The sequence below is a fragment of the Falco peregrinus genome, chromosome 1 (assembly GCF_023634155.1).
Source record: "Falco peregrinus isolate bFalPer1 chromosome 1, bFalPer1.pri, whole genome shotgun sequence".
In the NCBI taxonomy this organism is placed as follows: Eukaryota; Metazoa; Chordata; class Aves; order Falconiformes; family Falconidae; genus Falco; species Falco peregrinus.
Window position 1 is genome coordinate 75,406,615 of NC_073721.1, and position 19,269 is coordinate 75,425,883.

Genomic DNA, 19,269 nt, shown 5'->3' on the forward strand with positions numbered 1-19,269 from the left:
GGCTGCAGCTGCAAGAGGTGCAAGGACACAGGTGCTCCTCTCCCTGTGTCCACAAGTAGCACCTCCATACTGTGTCGCTGTGATGAATACTCTGGGCTCAGGTTCGTGGTTTTTTGGCCAGTGCTTCTGGTCGTTGGAATCAATCTCGGAACTATGCAAACAATCTGAAATATCTGGCTCAAATGTTAGGGGATTAGGATAATGCTGCAAGAATTGTAATAAACTGGCTTTTGTTTTGGGATTACAGCAAAAGGTTGAAGGTGTGCAACTTCAAATACTATAGTTTGTGTGCGCATCAAAACAGAGCAGAAACTCTCAACCCTTCTCTCAGAATTAAACTGATTTGACACAGCATAGAACATCTCCACAGCTGATAAGTCTGTGCCCTTTATTTTGTCTCCATTCAGATCAAGACTGTCCTAGCTAAAGAGACACAATTGCCTTAATGGAGGCTAAGGAGAGGATTAAAGCTGAATAGGCATTTCTATGAAATAAGTGCAGGCCTAAGTTTATGTATTTTCTAAAGAAACTTCGATGGACATATGCTTTTCTGCAAACTTAGATGGCAGAGATTAGTTTTAAGGAGTAAAACTTGGTCTGTGCCCTTTTCTTCTCCTTCATGAGTGTCTGTGTGTAACGAAGTTGGGACAGACTGGCAGAAGCGAGTAATTTTACTCTCCACCTCCCTCCCTTTTTCCCCCCAGACTTTTTTTTTTTTTAAACTATAGAAAAGATAAGCAAATCTGGATCTCTGACAAATAGTTTTTCAGCTGTTTGCCATTACTTTCCAATTACAGCGTTAGCAAAACCAGATTAAGGATCTGTTCTTTTAAGTGTCAAAACTTTCTGGTGCTTGTGAGACTTGAAGAATACTCGTTTTCTAGTCATCCATGCAGTCTTCCACAAAAAGCAGGTTGGACGAACCTCTTTTTAATTATTTTATTCTGCCCCCCTTCCCCTTCTTTTTTTTCCTCCCTTTTTAGAAATAAAAATACCTTCTGTGTATGTAAGAGAGTAAAACTGAAAGGTGATAAATCTAGTTTATTTATCATATTTAACATTCTCTTCTTGATCAGATGAGGACTTTTCTGTATTTTGAAGTCTATCTAGATTTTTAACAGCCTACTGAGAAATTTCTTCAAAAGCAAAAAAGCCTTGTGAGGTGAATGCTGTCAATCAGTGTAGAAATAGACATGCAAATCACAGCTTTACGTCAAACATTTAAGTGTTTGGAAAGTGTTGGTTCCAGTTACAAGATGAATATGGTGTGACATCATTCTACACAATATTTTCCTCATACTGCTTTTTAAAAAAGTACAGATAATTCAGTAAATTTTCACCATGAGTTCATCTTTAAGTATAGACCATGAATTACAGGATAGCTAATCCAAAAAATTTTGCATTTCACGCTGTACCAATGATTTTAGTTATTACATTCTGAAAGACTTCAGAATTTAAAATATGAATTACTAATCAGTTAACAATGCTCTGTTTTATCCTCTTTGGATATTTATTTGTGTGTGATTTGGGGAAAAAAACCTGCATAATGGGTTTGATTTTCTATTAGATGTCTACTTTGGAAACCGAACTGCTAAAATGGCATAGTAAGATATTTATTAAAAACCATCTAATTCTGTAAGAGGTTTCCATACATAATGCTTCCACAGATGGCATCCGCCTGAAAAACTGCAGGTTTTACCATTTTCCCCACAGTCTGCCCACTACTCGCTTATTGCCAGGGGACTGACACACTGACACTCCTGACCTCCCAGTGGCTCTAGTCAAACTGTTTTCTGAACAAAACATAGTAGAAACTGGATTCAGGCAAGGACCATGTCCTCTGGTGAGGAATGAGGACAGGAGGCATTTGCACGAGGCCCGTGAGGCTTTGACCCATTACAGGCAGATGAAGTGTCATGCTCAGTGTAGTAAAAACACTGTGACCTTTCCATACTGGTGTTTTTTTGGTTTTTTTTGTGGTTTGGGGGAGGGGGCAGGCTGGCTCTTACACACATATTTTGTGAAATTCTGTCACGTGAAGTAGAAAGAGAATTTCCTCAGAGGAGAAAGCTCCAGTCTCTGCTCTGCTAAACAGACCTGCAGGACTTTCTGGAAGAATGTTTCTGGTGGTGGTGAGCTCTTACAGCTTGCTGGTGTCTCGGATACTTCTTGGCCAATGCTCAAGGAGGTGAACCGAGCAGCACAAGAAATGGTGTTGTGGGTTGTGATGTTTAAGCAAAAAACCCAGTGCCTGTAGTACAGATGGCTGACAGGACTGTTGAGAGGGATTGAGAGAGGACTTGTGACTGGTGTTCCCAGTGGTATCCATGTGGATTGTAAGTAATTTATGGTTGAGCTATAGAAAAACCAACTGCATGTGTTTAATTTAGAGTACATCAGTACAAGGTTTCAGATTCTGAAGGATTCAGCAATAGGTTTTCCACCACACAGCTACACTGTTATCACTGGCTAACAATTTTGTGTGCCAGTGCTTAAAAAGAATCTACAAGATAACAGAAGGGAAAACTAAGGGGGAAAGGAAGAAAGAGGTTTAATGATAATTAGAATATGTCACAGCAAAATAGGGTTTTCATCCTAAATACCATCACAGCAAAGTGGTAATTCACTAAGTACTCTCCTGAGGAACTGTTTTTGCTGGGAAATTTCACCTGACAATAGCACAGGGTAGAATTGGGTATGGAACTTTTATTATTTATGAGAAGTTCTGAGCAGCCAGAGTGTTGACTTCCAGCCATTTTTCAGACTGTAGGTTGCAGTGACCAGTGCAGACAGTTGAAAGCCTGGTTCATCCCATGCCACCATCTTCATCATCAACCCCCTGACGGTTCTGGAGTGCGTCTGTTTCTCATTCTGACCAGATACTGCATCTCAGCAGAAAAAGCTTTATCGATTGGAGCTTAGTAACTTTAATATTTTCCTGCAGAAAATTGTCTGTCTTAACGAAATGTTTTTGTCAGAACTGCCCTAGCGGTGCAGACCTGCAGCAGTGTTGATAGCTGTGGATGCCATCAGCTTCAGCTGAGCCAGGATTGCAGAAGTACCCATGATTTTCAAAAGGCCAAGTGTTCACCCATTATATGTGTACACTTGCAAATGAGGTGTTGTCAGGAAAAATTAATTTCTGTGGTTTTGGAATTTGGAAAAAAAATTAGGCTGCCATAATATAGACAAGTTTATACTAGCAGTGTGATTGTAATGAAGTGTTTGCGAATTTGAGTGATTATTATAATAAACTTTTCCAGCTGAATTAAGATCTCAATAATGTTATGTGTAACTGAAAGACTATTGAGGCTAGTTCATAAGTAGATTTCCTAATTATGCCCATTTTCCATCTCTGCTATCTACATTTTTTCTGGTGTTAATTGTCATATTTTGACTTAAAAATGCTAAAAACCAGAAGGTGGATGTGTCGCAAGGAACTATACGTGGTCTCTCCCCACCTGCTCCCCCCCCCCAACCCGGCCAAAAAAAGCAGCATGAAGCTGCCTTGGCTGTAGTACATGAACTCATAAACTTGCTCTGTACCAAAGACAACTAAAAGGCGGACACTTCAGAAAATACATTTAGCAACATGTTTTCTCTTTCCTAAGTGACCCAATGGTTTTCTTGTTGGTGGACAGAAAAAAAAGTATAGTTTGTTAATTCGAAGAAGTTAATGCCTTTTCTTATGTTGAAATCTATAAATGCATGGGTTGATTTTTTTGCTTTACTTTCCCTTTGCATTTGTCAATTTACCTGTTACCTCAGATCAAGCTGCTAAAATAGGAGTCTGGAAAATGCCTGATAAAGAATTTAGTCTACCAAGAAATTACAATGATGTTCATGCTGTGTGTAATCCAAGGACAGCTCAGGGATCCAGAGGACTGTGGGAGCTGCGGCTTTTCTCTCTCAGTGGCAGAGCTGCCTGGAGGGATGGCTTCCCTGCCCCAAGCCCGCAGGGAGGTGCAGAGGCAGCGTGAGTATGCTAGGGTTCCGTTAGCGGCGTGGAAGCAGTTCACAGGATAAATACGTCACAAAAATGGGAATTTGCTGGCTGATTCCCTGTACTTGTGTACCGCAGCTGGCAGATGGTGCATGGCGTGTCACCAAGGCAGAAGCCAAACAGATCCTACGTGATGAGTGTCAAGCAAAGATGTTTTTAACACCCAAGGTAGTATCTTAGGAGCAGCTGGTTTTTGCTGACCACTTAATAGATTTTCTTTCTGCACCCCCCACCCCGATTCCTAAAAGTAATAAACCCATATTAACTACTTTAATTCCTCTAATAATATTCACTCTCCTTGTTAATTTATCATTTCGGAAAACTATATTGGAGTCACTTAGCAGTAGCTACAAAAAGAGGGGAAAAAACATATAAAAGCAAAAGGAATTTTTAATGAGTGGCTGTGTCTCAGTAGTTACTATTTAGGTTTATCACTAAAATACTGTACAAACACAACTGGGTTTTGTTCAGGTTTTCTTTAGACAAGAAGGAGGCTGTAGCTATGTTAATATAAAACAAAAGAATAAAATAAATAAATACCTTTAACATTTCAAAAACATAGAAGTTATTTTTCCTGCCTGGCAGGGAATTTACAAAGTAAGAGACCACATGTGGGATTTGGGTTGGTTTTTTTTTTCTTTCCTTGCATGTTTATAGGTTTGTTCCAGTATTTAAGTTTTTTTTGGGGGGAGGGGAAGGCAATATGTGTATAATGCAGATTTCAGGACTATTGTACCACGCATCAGAGAACAGTAAAATCTTACTTAAACACACGGGGGCACCAGTAGCTCAGCTCGGGCCGTTTATAGCAATTCGTAATGGGAAGTGTGAAGTCCTTTTTTCGTTTTGCAAATACAATCTCCTTACATTTTCATTGCCTCCTGTGCAATTCAATACGAAAGAAAGCCTCTTGAGTGGTTGGTTTGTTTGTGTTTGATTTGGTTGGGTTTTTTTAATTTCTTAAAAACACTTCAGAAAAGATGATGGTTGATAAAGGTGCTGGCATGACAGCCCAGAGTCTGAAGTTTTCAAATTGCAATGCTGTCAGCCTCAGTGACAGCATTAAATGATGTCTCTTAAATCCTGATCGTTTGTAGGAATAAGAAAATACAATGCCTCTTTGGGAGGCTTTTGACTCTCCTGCAAGAGACTGCTTATAGCTACTGAGAAAAGGCTGGGGTTTTTTTTATTATTTTGAAAGGAAATAAATACCTGGTTATTGTTTTGGAAAAAGGTATTTACTGTTTTCCTGATTGAGATGATGAAACTCAGAAGTCTTGAACATTATGCTAATATTTCTATCAACAACTGGTAGTTAATAACTTGTCAGACCAGACTGTACAAATAGCATTTTGCATGAAACCTGCTGTCTGTAAAATTATGCAGGTTACTCATGCATATTAATGATGTCTATTTTGTTCAAATTTTCCTGATAAGAAAACCAAGACAGGCAGTGCTGGATTACCTTGCTGTCTGGCTTGTAACATACCTGCAAGACTACTACTTGTTTCCTACAAGGACAGTGAGATCTTCTTATTAGAAAGTTGCCAAAACTTTTGCTTCTGAACGCACTCAGTGAAACCAGGAATGACCTTTGCACTCGTTTGCTTTTGGGCTGGTGTGTGCTATGCTTATAGCTGAATATATTTGGACTTCCTTGGGTGATTAGAAGTAATAACCATTGACACGTTGGGGTATGGTATCTGGGGGTCAGCAAATGTGGCGATGTGATGGCTGTGTCTCTGCTCTAGTTTCCATCCTCTGTGGCTGCATCCTGGGGCAGCAGTGCAGGAGTCCCTGGGCTGGCAGTGTGCTGCTGGGCGGGGGCAGACCTCTCGCGGCCAATTCTGGCACTCTGTGGTGTCAATTTACTGCAAAGAGACCCCACAATCACCTGGGATTATTGTACCTGTTCCATTGAGAAAGTCCCGCTGCAGTTAAGGCATGAAGTTGTATTCACATTAGGACTGCTTTTGCTGAAGCACACGTGACTTTAATCAAACACTGTGTTATGGGCCTGACATTTAACAAACCAAATCAAACCCCAGCATCACTGTACTAGTTTCTGCTTTCAGGGTGGGTTTTTTTTGCAAATTACTGAAATAGCCCAGGAATTAAGATTTCAAAATTTAATATAGACATCTCAAATTTGTAACATAAAATGAAAATGGTAAAGCTACGGGGTTTTTATGTATTAATATGGTAGGTATCTGGATTTGTAGGGATCGGACTAAAAATACCTGTCATTTTCTTTGTATTTTATTCCCCAAATTTTAATGCCAAACGTAACTAGAACTTGAGTATCAGGCAGTGGTGCATGTCATAAGAGAGGCAATTTAGGATGTTAATTTCTGAACTTAAAAGGTAATGACACTGCCAAATGACAGCAGTGGTTTACAGCAGATTTTCTGTATCTAAGTGATACGGCATAGTTCTGTGAAGAAATGTCATGTAAAATGACTATAATGAGGTGGTATGACTTTATTTGTTCTTTAATGAAGACAAGTGTTTGAAAATTTGGCCCATACTATCCTTGCTTCCACATGAATTCATAAGCCATGACAAGCAGTGAATAATAAGAAAGCAAAGTTGTTGTTTGCATTGCGATGTGGAGGTACTACCGTATTACCTCAATGTGTTTGACAACTTTCCCTCTTGAGAAGGAACAGCAGGATCCAGCGAGGCTGTGGGTGTTGTCACTGTAGGCTCTGCGACTTCGGAATTTCGGGAGCTGCCCTTCCTGGATGCCCCAGTGCAGTGGGAGGTGTGCAGGCACCATCCCTGTCTCCTCAGCGTGTCTGGGGAGAGGGGGGGAAAGTTCTCAAGAGTGTGCTCCTCAAGAGAAGTCAGTCATTGGGGAACACAAGAAGAAAAGTGTATTAATCACTGTTTCTCTCTAAGATCTGTGTTATTTGCATGTTGGTCTGACTATGGGACCTATTTAGATTTGCGGCTTTGAACCTTTTCTTGAAACAGCGGGCATATAGCAGTTGTCTTGTGGCTGTGGGAGGGAGTGCAGGTGGCACTTCTGTCTTCTGAGGAACCAAGAAGATAAAGTGACTGGTTCTTAAGACCTCCCAGTCACCACTGTTACATGGTATAGACTACTACCGCTGTTCACAAAGTCATCTTTAAAAGATGCCACCAAAGGAGAAAGCAGTTAGAGATGGGACTCTTCCAGGGAAGAAGGGTGGCAGGCCTGTGGAGATCAAGAATTAAGTTGATTCTTATGTACCTAAAGGTAGGTAATTAATTAGAATGGGACTGATAACTACAACTATTTTTTTTTTACATGTTATTAGAAGGGAGTAATTCAATAAGAGAAGTAAGAAACCTGAGGAGGAGAGGGAATATGATAGCTTCTGTATTTCTGGTGCTTTGTAGTACTTCTGTTTTATAGTGTTGGCAGATGGTATATAGTAATTTAATATGAAACTGTAGAATTTTATCTAGCAATGGAATATGGTCCATAAGTATTTAAAAATCTGTCAGTGAAGATCAGCCAAATTATGATGAGCTCTTGTTTTCAAAGATTTTTTTTCCCCTGCTTATCTTTCACATGCATAAAATAAATCCTTGGCCACATTAGTTAGGTTTTATACCTTTTTGTAATTGTTCTCAAAATCACGTGCATTTCTCCTGCTCCCATCTGAATTTTAAATTAACTGCAGTAAGAAAAGCTTTTTTAATTTATTTGGTTCTATGGAAAGATATTTTTGAAGTCTAGACAAAGAGATTCTTGCTTCTCTTGATTGTGGTGTTGCGTGCAGGAGATGGGATCTCTGGCATGCTCCAGAGGTTTCCAGAGCTATGCTCTTCGTGCTTTCCTTTGTGCGTGCTCTCAACAGTGCCCTCACAACTGCTGCAGGGACGAATGAGAAGAGCAATGTTCTCAGCTGCTGAACATGAGGGAAGAAGCAGCTGGTTTCTCCCCTGGAGATGCTTTAGTACATCAGGTTAGCTGGCCCGAGTCCCTCTTGCAGTGCCAGAGAGCAGCACCAGGCCTGGTCTTACCTGGTAGGCTCTTCATCTCACTGCTGTCTTGCATCTTCATTATGTGCCAGCACTTTCATTCAAGTGTAGAAGAAACCTTGTCTTGAATCGGGCCATGGCTGGCAAAAGTTTTGAATAGGAAGACCTCTGCTGTTGGACTTGTGAGGTTTTACCAGCTCACCAAAGCAGAGACTTGGGAGCCTTGTGGCCCCACGCTGGGATTGTTCACCAGGTCATTTGCGGAGTTAGAAAATCTGCCCTGGTGGCAGCTGTCAGACGGGCATGCATCTGTTGAAGGACCAGATGGGACTTTGAGCCATCTGAGGGGGAAAATGGAGTTGAATGAATACAAACGGGGAAAGGAACATCAAAACTTTGTGAAGTTCAGTGAAGCAGTAGGCAGAAAACATGGTCCCATTCTGCACAATTCTGGTGCCTCCATGGTTTGCATTACAGGAGTATTTTACTATGAGTGTGTTGACACTGGTGGAGCACCGTGGCTCCTCATGCAGCTGGTGTCGCTGCCAGTAAATAAAGTGCTCCAGTCTTTCATTGGCACGTTTACATTTATAGGATTTATATAATGTCCCATCCCCAGTGGGATGAAGTAGGTCACTGTCAAAGGAGAAGACAAGTTGACTCTGGAATATAGGATGCTTGAGTATGTATCGATGTAGTTTTCTTGGGGTTCCTGAGGTATGCTCTTGAATGGTTAAGGAAGCTGGCTAGGTTTCAGGTTTTCTGTTTGTGGTTCTCCTATGCTCCTTCTCCTTCTCTGTTCTCTTATTTAGCAGCTTCTGTGGAATAGAAGCTCTTCTCCTGGTACTAGCCAGTCTCAGCAACCAGGATAAGACTCTCTAGGATGAAGCTAGCTGTAGATGCATGGGGGGAAATGGCATTGGGACTATGAAGCTTTTAGTGATCTGGGAGAAGGGGCAAGCAAAATGAAAATGCATTGTTTGCATTCTGGATTTTTCGGACAGTTTGAATTAATTGGATTACATGGTGAGGAGTCTTGCAGATAATAAAGGAAAGTAAAAAGGAAGTTAGTGGATGGTGTCCCATTTTAAGATACAAGAACACCAGAAAGCATTCTGCCAAACTTGCCTTTGATTAGTGATGAGACATCACTTTTGATTATGACAATGACAGAGCAAAGGTAGGTACGGCGAGATGACTGGGGATGGAAGTGCAGCATAGTGTGGAGAGCTGTCATGGTGAAAGGAAAAAGAGCTATGTCTGTATCAGAGAGGGCACGCTGGAAATGATTTTGAGGATTTTTCCCAGTGATAAAAACTAATAGTCTAGATTAACGAAAGATTTTACAAAAAAGCAAAGATGGTGTTGCTTCTCTGCGTAATATGTAATTACTCCCTTGGGAATCTTTCCACAAATGGGATAAGGTGTACCAGGCTTCTCTTGCAACTGATATTTGCTTGGAGTTTGTACAGATCCAAGATGGTAAGTAGTGCAATTCTTACCTAGGTGGAGTATTCCTCTGTGTGTCTGGGAAGGGCTGGGACACTTTAAGAATCTGCTTCATGATGTTAAGAATCTGCTTCATGTTGTTTAAGAGTAAAAATATGAAAGCTAGGGCATCTGGCATGACTCTCAAATAAAGGACTTTAATTTGGGATCTGGGATTTATTTACTCACAGCAGATACTCATGTTCAGTTCTATTTTGTATCTCCTTGCTAAGATTGGCCAAACCGCCTCTTTTTCTGGAAGTGGGGTAACCCTACCTGCACTGTGATGTGGGAAACTGTTCCAATGAGACTGAAAAGCAAATTTGTCCCTTTTTTTGTCTTTAAATGATCTGCAATCATTTTATACCTTTGAAAATCCATTCTCGCTGACTTTTCTTGAAATGAATCTTCCATGGGGTAGCGTTGCCTCTTTGTAGTTGATGTGGAAGATTGCTTCTGAGAGCAGATTTGTTTCAGTTGTGCGTTACACTGCCAATAGCTGGGTAGCAGTGACTAGAACTTCAGTGGGCTAATAGCATTTCCATTGGATGTGTTTGACCAGGGGAATATTCAATACTGGCAAGAAACTAGTTGCTCTTTGTGTTGTCCTTTCCTTTTTTTTTTTGTTTTCCCTTCTCCAAGAATGGAGTCATCGTGTTGTTCCCCCTCCCGCAGAGATATTATTACTCGTACAAAGAAATGAGCTAAAATGTGTGTACTTAAAATTTTTAGTCATTCCAGGTGTCTCTAATTGAGATGATTAAAGGACAGGCTGGACCCATGGGCTGAGGGCTGGTTGTACCAGGTTCAACAAGGCTCAGTGCTGGGTCCTGCACGTGGGTCACAGCAGCCCCACACAGCGCTACGGGCTGGGGGCAGAGCGGCTGGAAAGTGCCTGGGGGAAAAGGGCCTGGGGGTGCTGGCTGACAGCTGGATGAACATGGGCCAGCAGTGTGCCCAGGTGGCCCAGAAGGCCCAGAACATCCTGGCTTGTGTCCAAAACAGTGTGGCCAGCAGGACCAGGGCAGTGATCGTCCCCCTGTACTGGGCACTGGTGAGGCCGTGCCTCGAATCCTGGGTTCAGCTTTGGGCCCCTCACTTCAGGAGGGACATTGAGGGGCTGGAGCTTGTCTGGAGGTAAGCAACGGAGCTGGTGAAGAGTCTGGAGTACAAGTCTGATGAGGAGCAACTAAGGGTTGTTTAGCCTGGAGAGGAGGGTCAGGGGGGACCTTACTGCTCTCTACAACTGCCTGACAGGAGGCCATAGGCAGCTGGGTGTCAGTCTCTTCTCCCAGATAACAAGCAACAGGACAAGAGGAAATGGCTTCAAGTTTAGTTTGGATAATAGAAAAAAATTCTTCACTGAAAAGGTGGTCAGGCAATGGAACAGGCTGCCCAGGGAGGTGGTGGAATCACCATCCCTGGAGGTGTTTAAAAAAGGCGTAGATGTAGTGCTTAGGGACATGGTTTAGTGATGGACTTGGCAGTGCTGGGTTCATGGTTAGATCTAGTGTTCTTAAAGGTCTTTTCCAACCTAAATGATTCAGTGACTTTTCCAGAATTATAGGAAGGGTGAAAGGCATTGTTCCATTTTTGTTTTCCATCATGCAACAGTTCAAGACCAGTGCCAGAAGATGGTTACATATATGCGTACTTTTAAAATGAAATCCAAAGCTTACTTATGACAATACTGACCTCAGTCCAAAAGACCTAAATTTCTGTTTATCCTGTAGGGATGTAAAATAACTATATGCTTACACAGAAATTATGCATGTGAAAAGGAGGTGATTGTTCTAGAGGTGGGTTTTTTTGCTAGTATGTGGCCCACAAACACCAGTTTATACAACAAATAAGGAGAGATGGGAAAAACATAGATTTGTGTAGTCCATCCTTTCTCAGTAAAAAGGTGTTCTCTGTACTATTCTTCTGGATTTTTGCTAGTCCAGTTGCAAATACTTTTAACAGTGTTTCTCATGCTTCCCTTGGCTAGGAAATTACAAAAAATTTCTTGATATTTAGTAGTCTCATCTTTTTTTTTTCTTTCCGTCTCTACCTCAAGGTTCAGGAGACCCATATTGTGCTATTTTTGTAGCTGACTGTATATGTTTGTATCAATATCCTGACTTGGTAGCTGCAGTTTATTTAATCCTAATAAGTTTCTTCAAATCAGTAACGTTACAATAACAAAACTAACACAGCTTGTGAGTTACTGTACATAATACCTCTATCTGGTATATTCATAGCATTTCATTTTTATTATTGCAGTCTTTACTGAGTGCACTATTTATCAGAGTTTATAAGGAATGAGCTTTGCTGACATTATTAAATCACTCAAGTGTGCTAAATTATGGCACCAGAGCAGGTGCTATTGTCTCCAGCTATTTTGGAAAGACAGGAAAAACCCTTAAATGATCCTGGACATTTATACTTAAAGGAAACAACCCTTTATATTAATATAAAAAGATGGTACTCAGTCAAGCGAATTCTTGGCAGTCAGTTTAAACTTACATGTATATATAGCACACTGGAGCCTGCTAAGTACCTCTGTTTTCTTTATGGATGGAGCTTTGGTGCCAAGTGGTCTGCACCACGTACAGGCGTAGATATGCTTCTATCTGATGGATTGTTCCATAGTGAACCACACTGTATACAGGATGTTCAAACACGTATTGATTATATGGTTCTGTAGTTTACAGCAGCATCATAACCTGATGCTTTTAAATACATATATGCAATCAATCTTCATGTGATGGAGATCAGTACAAAAGAAGTATTTTATGCTATACATTAGATGTTAGATTAAGTGACATTAGATTAAATGTATGTTACATGTTTTTTAACCTCATCACCATAGCATTGTTGTGAATCTGTACAGTTCTTACAAGCATTGTCCTTGCATTGGCTATGGACTGTAAACGTATAATAGTGTATATAACACTATTCTGGTTTTAGTACCAGGTTTCGTGCTCAGCTGCAAGGGAAAACCTCATATAGCCCAGATGCAAATTTTGTTATAGGGCTACTTTTATGTTTGTTACGTATCTGTAAAATTTTCCTTCAACATTGTATTACAGAATAAGAAACTTGTACTTAAGAGAGGAAATTGTCATGTTGATTAGATTTTAGTCCATTGTGCAAATAAAATTGAAATATTTGTGCTTATAGACTACTTGTTTCTGGTACTATAATGCCAGCTTCCAACTGATTATTTGCAAAATATAGACATTTGACTCAACTACCACTTCTAAATGTAGAAATGTATACAAAATTTGTCAAGACTGTCTTATGTTAGTAATTTTTGAAAGTGATTGTGTTAGCTTACAATGCCTAGCTGTATAAAAGATTATTTAGGCTGGTAGTATTTATTGTAAGGTGGGACAGGAGTACTTGAATGATTCTTCTGGAGCAACATTCATGTTCAGAAGCTTTATTCCAATCTTTCGGATCTATGAAAATGATAGAAATGGAAAATAAGACCATTTGGTGATAATATGGTGCTATTTACCTGAACAGTCATATCTGCATTCGCTTTTTAACCGGCATTTTCCAATCATTCAAATTCCTTTTCCTCTCATTCATTGTAAGTGGAATTCATACACTGACTATATGTTGTTATCCCTTATTATATAGTTTTTTTTAAAAAATATTGCTCTGCTGTTGCACAACCATCTTGGTACTCAATAACTACATAAGCTGCTGCTGCAGTGTGTGTGGTGGCTGTCTTATGGCAGTGAAAAAGAGCATGCTTGAAATTAAGATTTTAGTTGTCTGAAATTCAGAAGTGTGCTGTACAATAGTATTTACAAAACTCCACAAGCAGCAGGATTTTATCCTGTAGATGCATTTGGCCAGTAACAGATGCAGAAAAGATCAGGAGCAGATAAATATTTGTAGAGAGGCATACAGAGAATGGCCTGAGCTTCATTCCCAAACCTTTAGCAGAAGACCCGACTTGTCAAAGGCAAGGCACACAAGCTGAGATGCTGTGGCACGCCACTTCTCTGTGCGTTTGCCCAAGAAGAGGAAGCCCATCATGGTGTCCTCCGCCACTGAGTTATAAAACCTGCTGCACACTGCTGTTGTAACCCTGTGGTGGTGGTGCTCCAGCCCACAGGGCAATATGAAAGCCTGCATCTAGAACTGATCTATTAAGTAAAAAGTCACTGAATGTGATGTTTCATACTCTGATGACTGCTGTGTAGGTGTACACGCACAGGAATTCCCATCAACAATATGGACTCGTCATCACTTTTCACCATTACCGCAGGAAACTCAAATTTGCATTTAATAAATGGTTTGATTTTAAAATAATTTTCCTAGCTGTATACAACAAAATTTTCTATATCTTGGGTCCCCTCACATGATTTGATTTATTAATGTATTTCTGGGCTGTGCAGATAGTATTATTTCTTTCTATAGTGTCATTAACTTTGTCTTATTGCCATGATGCTGTCTTGGCATATCTTCTTCAATTATTAGTTGCTACAATGAACAGTAATAGTATCAGTGACTGAAGGCGATTGTGCAGTAAATGTGTTAAGTTCCATTACTGTATCATGTTTCTTTTTCTTTGCATTTTCTTACCTATAATGTACATAGTTAAGGAAAAAAACAACCCTGAGATTAATAATAAGTGGCTGATTTTGTTTCCTTTTTCATTACCCAAGTTACCTGATTTAGGTCACAGGGTTATGTTCCTAAAGGAAATGTTTGGAATCTAAACTTGGATCTGTCTCTATAGCAATTATATATTTTTTTAAATCTGAGTCTGGATTACTTGAAGCAACAAAAGGACTTACACTTTTAGTCTTGTAAATAGACAGTGTGTGTAAATCGTCTTTGCTAGGTGGTGCGCATGAGGGTCTCCAGCACTTGGGTCCTTATGGCAATATCCCAAACATCGTGGCTGAGCTGACAGGAGATAACGTGCCAAAGGATTTCAGTGAAGATCAAGGATATCCTGACCCTCCAAATCCCTGCCCGATTGGAAAAACAGGTAATTCTGCTGTAGCCTTTGCACCTCTGTCTTCACTGTACATCTTTCAGTGCTGCAACGGGTGTGTTCTTCCATTCTGTACTCCAAGAGCAGAACTGTTGAGCAATCAGGTGGTTTAGATGAGCTTTTTTATTTTTAATATGTGTACCTTCTGTATTGCTGTATGACTGCTAGAGAAGGTCAGGTGGAAGAAATCATCCTGACCTCGGAGTAGAAGACAGTGAGATTTATGATAGCCTCTTGTTCCTGAGGGAGTTCATTTTTAGGCTGGCCCCTGAAAAAAGTTATCATTCTGTGCAGATGAGATTTACCCTTATTTTAGAGACTTTCATTGTGCCAAGAGGAATGAAACTGTCTGCCCTGATCTCCAACCCAGACCATGAGTCAATATTTAAGATACCTTGGCTCCAATCCATGTGGCTTTATAGCTCACTGAGGGTGCATCTGTGCCAAGAAATGGAGAGCGATGTGGACGTACCCCAGCGCGCTGCATGCAGGCTCACGCCGGCTGAGGCACGGAGCAGCTGGAGTGGTGCAGCCCCCAGACAGCGGGTGCCCCCCTCGGCTCGTGGCTGCCCGTGTACCAAGCTGGGGGGGGACGGACGGGGACATGACTGGTGCTGAGGGATCTCTAAAGCAGCGCTGTGTGCGGATGATGTATACGTATCCCAAGAGAATTGATCTTTTTCCTGTTACTTGAGCCAAGGAATGGCTTCCAGTACTGAAAGTAGTAGTAAAACCCCCATTGGCTGCCTTGGGAGCTGGAACTAGGAATGAGCACTCTATTTTTCTCTCATTTTTCATTTGTGAGCTAAGAGATCTTTTCAAAAATCTTTTCTGTTTAGTCTTCTTTTATGTTATTTGGATAATGCAAAACAGTTGTCTGTATTCTTATTAAAAAATGTTCTAACTAGCTTAGAATTGATCAAAAAATAAATATTTGTCATGAGAAGTTTTGCAAACAGTGTTTTTACATTTCATTCAAGAATATGACAAAATTTCAAATAGTCCTCCCTTACTGTTTTCTATTATAGCTCATTTGGTGTTGATGCCTGCATCTCTTCTGAAATAATTTCTAATTTTCCATTTTGTTCAATATAGCTGTTGCCTGACAGGTTGCAAATCATGGATTTAGGTTTTCTCACACACACAGACTTCCTATCTTCTGTGCTTCCCCATTAGACTTCTGTTAGTGATTAGATTAATACATTCAAAACCTGGCATCCAGAGAAATGCCTTTGAAAATCTCTTCAATTTTTCTTTCTCAGGTGAAATAGAAGTTGTTAGCTAAGCTAATACAGTCAGATCTGAACACAGGGGGAATTCTTTGGGAAGCGCTGCCCGCTCAGATAAATGGCTCTTGTCGTAGGTACGCTGTGAGTGAAGATAGTATCTACTAGGATTAAAGTAAAATGTTTTTCAGAGCCTTAAATGGAAATTCAAGTGGTGACTGTATTATGCATACAAATTACCAGAGGCCTTCCTCAATCAGGTCTCTGGATTTGCTTAATGGAAAACAATTTTTCCAGTCACTGTCTACATATGCACATTCCACAGCAGGAATACATAAGCCTGGAGCACTTGAGCTTGAAGACTTCTGGATTAGCGGTTGCAGAGGGTACTCCTGTGTCCCAGCTGCCTTTTGTGTTTTCTGCCAAAAGCAGAGACATTTGGAGATGGTCTACCCCATTTCTGTTGTCACCTGCTTCTCTCTTGAGATGACCCGGTCCCTGCTGAGACTAAAATAATTTTTAAGTGCTTGTAGTTAACTTCAGTGGTTTCTGAGTTAGCCAGTATGGTTAGTTTTCCCCTGTTCCTTATTGGTAACTTTATTTTTTCCCTCGTTTGAAGGAGAAAAGCGAGAAAGCAGCATCTTTTCAACTTAGAATAACCTCTTCAGGTCACTGAATCTACTCATTTAAAGTCAAGTCTTTACTGTTTCCTGCATGTTAGGGAAAAATATAATCCATCTGCAAATCTTTTTACATGATGATCAAACAAGGACAGGAGGGAGGGTCTACAGGTGTGTCCTCTGGAGTTGCCTGTGTTGTGGCTGTTTGGATGCCCAGCATCACGTCCAGGGTGGTAGGGTCTCCTTGGGTATGTCTGAGAAGAACTTGCAAGCTCCCCATGCTGACAGAGCAGAGGGAGCTCCAGGAGCAGACTATCGAAAGAGCTACTCTGGCCTCAAGCTGCTGAATCTTTGTTTAATGTAAAGATGTCTTATTTTGGTAAAAAATCCATAACCTGATTTTTTAAAAGGGTATTATCCTTGATAACGACGCTGTCTGCAAAACCATCCATTGTGATTAGATGATGTTTCGGGACCTATCAGGACCCATCAGATTAGTTACCAATCTGCAGAAATGTCTTCAGCATAAAACTTCCGCCACATTGCATTTTTATGAGATCTGATGTGTAAATGATTTTTAGCCATTTTGAACAAAGTAGCAAACCAGAAATGGAGTTCCATGAATAGCTACTCAGTGAAGGAAATCCTGTCCTTGCTCACAGCATCATTTTACCATGAGCGTCAAAAGTATTGCCTAAACAACTTCTGCACTTTCCTGGGGGCATTTAAAAATGAAAGAGGATCCTTCTGAAACAGAATAACATGCAGTTCTATGTAAACCCAAGCTCAATCACTAATCTAAAAGGAAAACGAAAAAGAGGGGGAGAGCTTGGAAAATAATTCTGTTTTGAAGTTTCATTAAGTTGTGTTTTGTTTTTTTTTTTAAATTTAAATATATCCTGACACACTCCTTTCAAACAAAAAAATACCTGATATTTTCCAGTCAGCCAGTTCTTTAAATGTCTTTTGGTTTTTTTTAAATGGCATAATTGCATTTAAGAAGTTTGCTGATTAATGTGGCACTGACTGTGTGTTTAAAAGCTACTAAGCACTCAGGACTTTCTGACATACTTTTGCAGTTGATGATGGGTGTCTAGAAAACACCCCAGACACAGCAGAATTCAGCAGGGAATACCAGCTGCACCAACACCTTTTTGATCCAGAGCATGACTATCCCAACACAGGCAAGTGGGTGAGTACATGCTTCTTGCTTATTTTTGTTGCACGTGAAACTGGCTATTTGCTGTGTGGGGTACTGTGAAACCACAAGGAGAATGTTGTGCTTGTTGCCAGAATAATTATCACCCTAAGGGAAGCTTCTCAAAAAGGTGAAATTGCTCTTGAAAACATGGAAATAATGCCTGTGATTGATAAAAAGCACATAAAAACAGAAATTAGAAATCCTTGTCTTATTATCTGTCCCAAAGCATGACGACTGTGTGCGCACTTGATAAATGCACACACCACATTTCAAACCACAATGAACATGTAACCACATATTAGTGCAGATCTTAGCACGACAGTTCAAAACGTAACAAGGCCCTAATCTGAAAGTTTATCCAGGTTCAGTGACTACTCATCTATATAGATGTTGAAAAAAAAAATAAAAATGGAGTGCAGCAGTGCCTAAATACCTTAAAAATCTGGGTACAGATAGCTTGCTCGAAGGAATTCTCTCTGGTTTAAGGATTTTGGAGGACTTGATGCTACTTCTTCCTCTGTTCAGGTTGTGCACTATATTACGTTGAAAACCTGTTTCAGACGTTGCATATAATAAACACAGTGAGCTACATTACGGGCAAAAATCTTGCTCTGAGTGTACAAGGACTTTAGTAACTCCAGCTAGACTATTTCTGCAAGTTAGAGGCTCCAAAAAGAGCTCTGCTGCTTAATCTTAGATTACATCAGTTAAATGTCCAATCCCAAATCCATCTTCAGGCGCCAGGAAAACAATAACAATGATCGTAATTTATGCTTCTAGAGCAAATCATGAAATCTCCTTTTACATTGTTTTAACACTACTTAAGATTGCCCTAAGCCAGTGATCTGTAAGTATATATCGATAAATGGACATGTCTGGCAGCCTCTTCTCCTGCTGTAATTGTGAGACAATGATTCATTGTTCATAATCAAACCAGTGTAAGATTTATAGTCTTAATTACTTATGTGAGTGCTAAATTTCTAGAGAGCGTCATGCCAAAAATCCAAATTTTGGGAACTCTTGTTGCATTCTAAGTAATTACCATCAAAGGTTTTAATTTTAAAACCACCAGATGGTGAACTTTCTTATTTATGCCAGATAACGCTGTTAGTTTTCTTATTATTCATAAGTAATTTAGTCCCATAATACCATTCTGAAGTCTATAAAAGCACTTCTGTAAATCTTTGGCCTATAGCAATATTTCAGAATCAAGTGTACATACTGCATTGTCATCAGCAACATACGTACTTAACAAATGGTAGGTAATCATTAGTGAATACTGGCCTTTTTTCATTTCTCCATCCATCACCACTAATTCAGGGGAAAAAACTGCTCACACATGGATTAAAACAGACTGTTAGGTACTAAACAGTAATCATATCTAGCTGCAGCATAGCCAACTCCAGATCTTTTTAATGAGAGATGAAACAGCTGGTAATGTGCATGAGCAAATGTTCTGCCGAGATCCAGGAGAAATGCTCCGATTGCCTCCTCATTGTCTATTACTACACATTAAAAAGATAAATACAATAGTATCTGATTTTATGGCTGGTTTTGTTATTTTTATCTCTCTGGAAAAATAAAGGCAGGAAAGCGCTCTAAAAATTAGCTATTTGAGATCTTGTAAAGCAGAGATAAAAGTAGAGCAGCTCTTTTAGGTCACTTGCTGTCATCTGGATTAGGTTGTAAATGACCAACGCAGCCAACTGTGGACTGCCCAGTGGGTGACTGTGCATCCTTATCCTGCCACTGCCCCC

General features: G+C 40.2%; 1 protein-coding gene across 3 annotated transcripts in view; it reads left to right on the plus strand.

Moving 5' to 3' along the window:
• SCG5 (secretogranin V) overlaps window positions 1-19,269 on the plus strand; it is a 29,146-nt gene that overhangs the window by 2,156 nt on the left and 7,721 nt on the right. For all 3 annotated transcript variants that reach the window (XM_055795725.1, XM_055795739.1, XM_005234606.4), the window contains 2 exons: window positions 14,310-14,459; window positions 17,391-17,503. In XM_055795725.1, the coding sequence (XP_055651700.1) occupies window positions 14,310-14,459; window positions 17,391-17,503 (263 nt within the window). The remainder of the gene's footprint in view (window positions 1-14,309; window positions 14,460-17,390; window positions 17,504-19,269) is intronic.